This window comes from Sebastes fasciatus, chromosome 20 (assembly GCF_043250625.1).
Source record: "Sebastes fasciatus isolate fSebFas1 chromosome 20, fSebFas1.pri, whole genome shotgun sequence".
NCBI classification, from domain to species: Eukaryota; Metazoa; Chordata; class Actinopteri; order Perciformes; family Sebastidae; genus Sebastes; species Sebastes fasciatus.
The window spans coordinates 24130852-24140350 of NC_133814.1; the positions used below are offsets into that span (position 1 = coordinate 24130852).

The 9499-nt window shown below is 43.3% G+C and overlaps 1 protein-coding gene across 3 annotated transcripts in view; it reads right to left on the bottom strand.

Moving 5' to 3' along the window:
- Positions 1 to 8903, bottom strand: part of srcap (Snf2-related CREBBP activator protein) — a 40306-nt gene extending 31403 nt beyond the window's left edge. For all 3 annotated transcript variants that reach the window (XM_074620355.1, XM_074620356.1, XM_074620354.1), the window contains exons 1-3: positions 8662 to 8903; positions 6199 to 6275; positions 1065 to 4207 (exon numbers count right to left, since the gene is read on the bottom strand). In XM_074620355.1, coding sequence (XP_074476456.1) covers positions 1065 to 3968 — 2904 coding nt within the window. In that variant the 5' untranslated portion in view covers positions 3969 to 4207; positions 6199 to 6275; positions 8662 to 8903. The remainder of the gene's footprint in view (positions 1 to 1064; positions 4208 to 6198; positions 6276 to 8661) is intronic.
- Between the last annotated feature and the right edge of the window lie 596 nt (positions 8904 to 9499).

The window sequence follows — 9499 nt, forward strand, 5'->3', positions numbered from 1 at the left end:
CCTCTGGGTGCAACAACAACTTTCCTCCTTACAGTAAGTTCCTGTTGTTACAGGCCCGGGCCGCTGCGGTGAGGACTAAGCCTTGGTACATGGGGCGCCCGCTTTACCAGGTAGGCTACCATGGCGCCCCTCGGCCCACGTTTTTCAGCAGTTCACCATGACGCTCGAGCGCTGATGTACGAGCGGCAAGCCAACGCCGATTTGCCTCTGAAAACTGTCGGGGAGCGGAAAATCAGGGCTAAAGTCGTGTAGTGTGAACAAGGCATAAGCGGACAAAGCTCGTTCCAAAACAAGAGTGAATCTGGGGTTGGCTTTCAACCGCCGGCAAGCACCCTATCCCCGTTGAGCTGAGGAGGAGGGGCCAACTATGAATGTTGTGTTTTACCAACAGCAACGAACAAATCCTACTCATTGTGCCTTTAAGTTGATGTGTCACTATGTTTATAATCATCCTTTTTTCAATAAGTATTTGCATGTATCTGTATACTTATGTGTATTTTTCCTTTTTTTAAAAATCTATTTTCTCGTGCACAAAAATGTTTATGTATCTTAAATACTGCAAATGCACTGTAAATTGAGCATCTTTCTATCTTACAATAAACTGTCATACACTAAAATGCAAGTACAGCTACAGAGTGTGGCACATCATTACAGGCAAGTAAAAAAAACTTGTTCCTCGGGATGTATAGCGTGACCTGACAAACTATTTAGCTTCAATAGATGATTCAGATTAGAAAGTAAAATCAGCTTTGTCTGAAACAATGAGATGCACAGCTAATAAACACATTTTATCTTCATCTTAATCACAATCTAACAGTTGACAAGATGCCCAGATACAGATTTTCACCTCAGCTATGTCCTTGTTCCGTGTGGAGTCTGATACAACTGCCTTACTTTGGCATTCAAGGACAAACTGTTTAGTATTATGAGGCCCAATGCTTCAATGTGTCATGTTGTAGCAATTGTCTTCCTGCCTCTGGTCTTTCCTCCATTTACGCTGCTCTGCACATTCATAAATCTTAAATAAAATAGATTTCATAAAATTGTTCTCTTCGTGAAAATACCTCATTTGTAGAGCTGGGGGTGGTCATCTCGCTTTCTGTTTTGTCGGCGTCTGGTTCTTCATCGCTGCCCTCCTCTGGACTGCTGACTTGTCCTGAGGTGGCCTCCTGAGCCTCAGTTTCTCCCGTTGCTTCGTCCTGCTCCATGTCCTCGCTCTCTTCCTCCACATAGAGGGAGTCCGGTTGGCTGGTAGATGCCATGACTGCGTCTTCCCTTTCCCCTGATGCTGAGAGCACGTAAAGGGCGTTAGGCTTCGTAGCATCTGTAGGGGCGACGCCGTCTTGTGACGAGGACTCGGCTTCGCTTGAAGTTTTAGTAACATTTAAGGCCTTTATGTCAGATTTGTTTGTGGAGGTTGTGGGGGTGACAGATGCAGTCTGGTCAAGTTGAAGTGAGTTACCGCTCATAGTGGGCTGCCGCACCTCGCCAGGCGGAGCTGCTGACACAGAAGTTTTATTGACGGAGCACTGCGTCTGATCTTTCTGGCCGCTAAGAGCCACAGACGCACATAAAGAGTCCGAGACAGTTTGGGGAAGGCACTCCTCAGACGCTGTGCCAGACCGAGAGCTGTGGGCATTGGCCAGCTCGCCGGCCGCATTCTGTTGCTTGGACACCTTTGCCAAAAGGGAGGGTGGGTGTTTCAGGAGGGGAGTTTCTCCCGGTTTAAGAAGGAGCAGCTTTGGATTTATAACGCCAGAGGAGCGAGTGATGCAGATAGCCTTCGGTTTGGTTTCTGTAGGCACAGCAACATTCTGGACGCTCTGTGATGGAGTCTCTGTCAAAGCAGGGGTTTCTTTGGTCCCTTCATGTGGAGAAGAAACACAGGCCTCACGCTTTGTGGCACTTACAACAGTCTGATTTAGAGAGGGCTGTACTGAAACAGCAACAGATGATTCCATCCCTGTGTCCTCACCAGTGACCACCGGGGATATGAGAGATAGTGCACCAGCTGTCGCTCCTGCTTCCTGTTTTGGGGGAATCATTTCAACTACAGGAGAATCACTCACCTCTGTTTGGTCCAAGAGGGCTGCATTGACCTGTGAGCAAGGTGTCACGATTTGTGGGCTCGTGTCCATCTGTTCAACAGCGAATGAGTCAGACGTAACAGCAGCTACTTCAACTAAACAAACCTCACTTGAGTTATCCACTTCAACGGCTTGGTTAGCATCTAATACCAAATGTTGCCCGACAGCTGCAGACTTCGTGTTTTGTGTGGACAAATTATGGGAATCGCTGCTAGCCTGTGTTTGATTTGCATCATGCGATGAAGGCAAGGGCTGCTGGGAAATAAAGACAGTGTCACTTTCATTTATTGTGTGAATAGTTGTTTCAAGGTCCACTTTGACGGTGTAGACGTCAGTGTGATCGAGTAACGCGTTGAATAAGTTCACCTCATATCCTGGAGAGTGAGGGATCTGTGCACTACTACTGGCACAGACCGTCTCCTCAGCAACCTCCTCAACCAGGGTGCAAAACTCATACACTTCTACTGGCTGCGAGTGCAACTCAATATCTGCCTGAACACTTTCTTCATACAGCTTTGGTTCCCCGGTAGAGAGATCAGAACTCAGCTCGTTTACAATGGCAGCTTCACAGACGCTGCCGTCTTCTCGTTGTAGGAGGTAACTCTGATTCAGGTGCATGTTCGACCAGTCCCCGCTGATATGAGCCTCCTCTCTGACAACGACAATTTCTTGAGCTTCGGCTGAATGCACAAGCTCAGCGGTCAGCGGCGTCTCCGTTGTGGGGACTTGGTCAGGGGGATGAGATGTTTCTGCTTCAGCAACCTGCTCCGTCTGCAGTGAGACAACCAGGCCGGTGTCAAACAGATGTGGTGCAGCAGAGGGTTTTGAGGAACTCTCCTGCGAGGAAGAGCACTCTGGCAGCATCGTGACGTCAGATGAGGAGGTGTCAGTTTGTTCTTCTCTCACGCTACTCTCCACCTGCTCTCCTTCGAGTGGATCGCAGCTCCTCTGGATGTTTCCATCTTCTCTGCTGGTCGCTGAGCTTCCTTTTCCGGCAGAAGTGAATAATCCAGGAGGCGATTCTCTCGCTTTTGGGGTATCAAGTATGTCAGCTGATGGAGGTTGTCTTTCTTTGTGAGAAGTGTCAACAAGCTCTTTAACGTGCTCAACTGATTCCAAAGAGTTCTCTTTCTGTATTTCTCTGACATCAGTTGAGATCTCTTTGATGGTCTGAGGTTTTGACAGGTCAGTTTGTTTAATCTCACTGTTGCCAGATGAGGGTAAAGGGAGCGGAGACGATTTAGAGTCCTGGTGACCACCTGCCTGCACCGCAGCACCTGGCGGCAGTATATGGCTGCCTTGATTTGCGAGGATAAGCGGGTCCCCGTCAGACGGCTCCATAGCCCCGTGTTCTGTGGCGTCTTGGACTTTAAAACCAACACTTGATTGTGGGACAGATGGAGATGAGGCTGTGAAACAGATTTGAGATCGGGGTTTAAGGAGAATATTTCCGCCTGTGTGCTCTTTTCCACCAAGTTCCGTGTTTGTTCCTGTCTCTGGTTTATATTCCAATGTGACGGACTGTTTCTCCTTTGTCCCCGTAATAACAACAAGTCCAGCCCCTCCTCTAGGTGGCTGAATCTGGTTCGTCTTACTATTTGAGTGGCTTTTCTCTTTATCAGTTTGTGACCCGTATTGCAACTCTTGCACTGTGCTGTCAATCTGTGTATCAGGGGCGAGCGGGGGACAAAGAGGAGCTGGGAGCCTTTGCATCTCAGCGGAGGAACTGCAGTCCTCATTGAGGGATGTTGGCAGGGATCTCGAAACTCCGACAACTTCGGCAACGCTCTCCTCGGCGTGGACTTTTTCTGAGATGCTGTCCTTAGAGTCGCTCCTGATCGGGAGAGTCTCAGGCAAGTTGGTCTGAGGGGCGTTCTCCATGCCGAGGAATGCTGAGTCGTTGCTCTGCGGCAATGGCACAGTGGACAGACAGGCGAACGGAGGGACTGGGCGGGGGGCAGCTGCGACCGGCTGCGGGGCATGCTGAGGTGACTCCCCAGCCACATTCTGTGCAGCCTGGGGGTTGCCACCCAGCACATCCACAGCCGGAGAGGCACGCTGCCGCACCGCCTCCTCCCCAGAGCTTCCTTCCTCTGTGCTGCCCCGGCTACACACTGCACCTGTGGGTGATACAGGCTGTTAATAAAGTGTCTGGACCAAGTAAAAGGCTAAGAAAAGAACAAGGACATGATAACAAATAACTCAGCACAAATACAAAAACATCTTTTGTAGATAAGTTAGGCAGTCATTGTGCTGCAGCTGTGTTATTCATCCATCCATCCATTATCTGTGTCCGCTTATCTTATTCAGGGTCGCGGGCTGACACTGGGCAAAGGCAGGGTACACCCTGGACAGGTCGCCAGACTATCACGGGGCTGACACATAGAGGCAGGCTCTCACATTCACACCTACGGGCAATTTAGAGTCAACGATTAACCTGCATGTCTTTGGACTGTCGGGGGAAGCCGGAGAAACCGGAGAAACACGGGGAGAACATGCAAACTCCACACATAGGGAGCTGTGTTATTGTTTTTATTAATTTAAGTACAGGACATCCTCAACGCCTACTAGCCTCCCTATCTTTAAAAAGGCACACACTTTCGTTAGGGTCACCAGGTGTCCCACTTTACGAGAGACTGCACAGCATTTTTATCCCATGTGGCTGTGAAGAAAGCAAGGAAGGCTTGTCTTGTTTACGGTCAAACTGCGCACTCTTGGGTCAAGTGCAGGTTAACAGTTCACCATCTTTGCCACGCTATGCCCAACGGGGAAAATTGCGAGTCACCGCAAAGTCACAAGCTGTGCAGATTTAGGCGGAATATGATGGAAACTACCACAAAGAAAAGGAAATGCAACTACAACAAAGGCTACTTATAAGTGGGTGAAACCGATGGGTGATTCTCAGAGTTTTTGTGAAATTTGCCTGTTATTTTTCAATTTCACACAGGGGAGGAATACGACATGAAGAGACACAGTTCATGTGAGTCTCACAAGACACGTGCGGCTCAAAAAAGAGATGTGCTGATCTATGGATGCATTCGGGCAAAGCATAGAGATGTTACAAGATAAGGGGCAGAATAGAAATGTTTATTATTTAAAAAGGTCCCATATTGTAAAAAGTGAGATTTTCATGTCTTTTATATTATAAAGCAGGTTTAAGTGCTATATAAATACTGTTAAACTATCAAAACGCTCAATATATGGAGAAATACACACAGCCCATATTCAGAAATTGTGCGTTTGAAACAAGCCGTCAGGATTTCTGTCCATTTGTGATGTCACAAATATACAATATTTAGACCATTACACGGTTTTAAACAAACATTCTAAATGTGTCCCAGTTTATTTCCTGTTGCAGTGTATGTGAATAACATCAGCTGACAGGAAGTGAACATGGACCCAAGCTCTTGCCTAGCAACGCAAATCCGTTGCCATTCCGTTGAAATGCACTAAAACGGAGCGTTTCAGGCAGAGGGTAAATACAGGTATATTCAGGCAGACAGTATGAGGAAAATATATTTTTTTTAACATTACAGCATGTAAACATGTTCTATTAGAAAGTAGTATGAAGTATGAACCTGAAGATGAGCACAATATGGGACCTTTAAGTTAGATAGGCATTATATCAAAATTGTAATGGTAACGTGTCCCTACATTGTCCCACACAAACATACTCCAGAGGACAGATGGTCATTTTGTAATGGGTTATGTTTTAATAATTGTGATGTCTTTTGTTTTTTGTCTGATGAGTCTTACTTGTCTGTCTGTCTATGGTAACAGTATGTCTATTGAATGTGTACTTTTCCTCAAACTGAGATGCCTATGGATGCAAAATGAATTTCGGTGTAAACTGACAATAAAGTTGTATCGTATCGTATGATATGGGACCTTTAAGTTAGATAGGCATTATATCCAAACTGTAATGGTAACGTGTCCCTACATTGTCCCACACAAACATACTCTTTGTCCCACATTTTGGTTTGCTTGGATCTAAAACAATCAGTTGACTATTTTGTACAACAACAAAAAGAAAATCAAAGACAAAGGAAAGTCTGTAAGCAAGCCATCATCATCATCAAATATGTGTGTGTGCATAGCAACAACTTCTCACCTGTCTGTGGTGTGAGACACAGATCTTCTGTGCTTTCTACTTCCAGGATGCTGAAATTAGGGTCCCCTCCACATATTCTGAGGAAGCAGAAATAAGACACAAATGGTAAACTTTACTATATAAAATAAAACCAAAACAACTGTACACTTCACAAGCACAGCCCAAACACTACTACACAGCTATGCGAGGAATAATAAAGAAGCTAGAATGCATTTAGTAAACACAATGATGAGTAACATGCCAGGTCACGAGAGAAGCAGCAGCAGCACTCTGATAGCTAATGCTAGCCAGCTGCTAGTTGGTATTATGTGTGTTTTTAGTGTGCTATCTTGCAGCGGTAATACAAATACTAAGTGAAGCAGCACTACGTTAATGCTAGCCCAGCTGCTCGGGACTACAGTTGGTGTTATGTGTGCTTTTAGTGGGCTATCTTTGCAGCGGAAGTAATAAAAACACTCAGTGAAGCAGCACTAAAGCTAGCTAGCTTCAAGTAGCATTTTGCTGCAGTCGCCCACAGGAAGGCGTCCTGCAGCACGCGCTCACTCTCACCAAGCTACAAAAAGCCGGTGACCGAGCCGAGCGGCGCGCGGGCCCTCCACTCATTCATTTAAATATGTGCTCTCGTGTGAATGTAACGGCTAGTTGTGTTATTAACTTTATACATTGATTATCTACCGTTAGAAAGCACATCTCTATTCAGTAGTTGGGTTATATATTGTGTGCGTTGGAGGCGTAACGTTACTCCTGCCTCGGCAGTGGTACGTTAATAATAACACCACAAGCTGTGAACCGTGTGGGAAAAGAAGCCGTTAGACGTTTAAACGGCTTCTTTTTAAAAAATATAAGAAGCCGTTAGACGTTTAACGGCTTCTTTTTTTGAAAAAAAGTAGCCGTTAGACGTTTAACGGCTGCCGGTTGGGCTAGCTTCTTAGCTTCTTAGCTTCCTCACAATAACACACTGCTGCTTTGGGTGGCAACTAAAAAAGGCGAAAGCTGCTTGAGTGCAGAAATATGAATCACATTGTGTAATTTGTTCCTTTAAAGCTCTACTCACATCAAATTATGTTAGTCTATAAGCTATGTGGTCACAGTTTTGTTTATGACAGGCTCAGACTTATAAAGTCTCCTGTTTCTGCATGTTTTTGGTGATTTAAAAAGCCTTTTTTAGTCAGTTATTTGCTATTTTACATCAAATAACGAATGGGGATGTTGTGTTACAAGCTTCTCTTTAACGGTGTTTTTTTAGCCTGCAGTGGTGTTTGAGAAGTCTGTTGCCTTAATGGTTTATAAACACCTACTTCTCCAAGGTCTTCCTGCACTAAAACAAAAGAAAGCTGCTATAAATAATGTTAGTTTATATAAGCTACGTGGTCACTCAGTTTCGTTTATGACTAGAGATGTATGTGCAGGCTCAGACTTATAAAGTTCCTGTTTATGCATGTTTTTTGGTGATTTAAAAAGTAGTTAGTTGTTATTTTACATCAAATCAATCTGAGGAGGGTTAGTGACTTTTGATGAATGGATTGCACAGTTGTAAAAGAAAGTATAGAGAAGATTACACATCTGTTTTATTCTCGCAGTAACCATTTAACAGTGTGAATGAGCGTCTCTTTAATGTTGTTTTTTTAGCCTGCATTGGTGTTTGAGTAGTCTGTTGCATTAATGGTTTATAAACCTACTTCTCCAAGGTCTTCCTGCACTAAAATAAAAAAGGAAAGCTTGCTGCTAACTAGCTTTAAGGTAGAAGAGTTTACTAAGGGTGCGTTCATTTGATGCGCAGGCGCCCCATCATCCTCCACCCTGCAGTTATGTAATGCTCCAGCCCCTTAAAAAGAAGCCTGTTTAATGCCGATACATTTGATTAACTTCACTATGAGACACACACTAAAGAAGCATGTGAAAAGTCGCATTAAAACCACCGCTTCTTCTTCTTCTGCAGCAGCATGCACTACCATACAGGAGGGGGACAATCACTCGTGACGTCATTGCGTGGGGTCAAAAATCTTTTAATTCCACTAAAATAAATACGTTAATATTATTTACTTTAAAGCACTAATATATGTTGCTATACGAATAAGTATAAAAAAAGATCTAAAAAAACAATGTTATAAAAGTTCCATATAAATTTTGCAATGATTATACGGGGGGGATTTAGGGGAGGATCCACACGGTGCCACGGCTTGGCTCTTTAGAAGCGACAGCAAGGAAATGATGGTTTAATTGTTTAAATCGTTTAAATTCGATTTTTTTTCAATGTTGTGCGTTTTCATGTCGGTGTCTGGTTTAGATTTAAATATAATGTTGTATAATTTCAAAGCATTATATTCAAAAAAATACTACCAAGTGAAGTGCAGTCTGGCTGTGTCGTTTTTCGTGTGTCCGAACCCCCCCTTTGTTTCCCCCATTACTTCCTCCTTGCCCCCCCTCCCTCTCCAAAGGCCGCCATCTTAAGTTCCCACCTACCTGAAATTTCCGAGCGATTTTCTTTTACTAAATTCTCGTTGAAGGAGTCGTCATCCGCGTAAAATCGCACTCAATCCGTATAGCCAGTAATCCAAACTGTCTCCCGGTACCCAACGAGGTACCACTAGGTCTGTGGGAAGAAGTTAAAATACGGACCGCGAGAGACTGGGCTTTCGGCGCAGAATGTAGCGGTCGCGGGGAGGAGACTTTACGCAGCGAAATGGAGGAGAGGACCGCTGCTGCTGACAAAGTACAGAACACTGGAGAAATCTCGCGAGATCTCGGCAAGCGCGCCACTTGAAATTTTCTGATTGTAGTTCATGTTAGAGCAGATCTGGATGAAATACTGCAATAATAATAATCACTGTATTTACACCTTTTACTCTAATATCATACACAGTGCTAGAATTATATTTAATTAATATAAAAAATAATATGAATGGATCACATTTAGATTATTATATATATATATATACTGTATATATATATAGTTTTTTGTAGTTGGATGCTTGAGTGACAAATAGATGGTAATGAAGCAGTGGTAGAGGAAGTATTCAGATCCTTTTATATTATATTATATTATATTACATTATATTATATTATATTACACTATATTATATTATATTATATTACATTATATTATATCATATTATATTATATTATATCATATTTTATTATATATTATATATTATATTACATTATATTATATTACATTACATTATATTATAATATATTCGATTACATTATATTATATTATATTACACTATATTATATTATATTACATTATATTATATTATTATATTATATTACATTATATTATATTATATTATATCATATA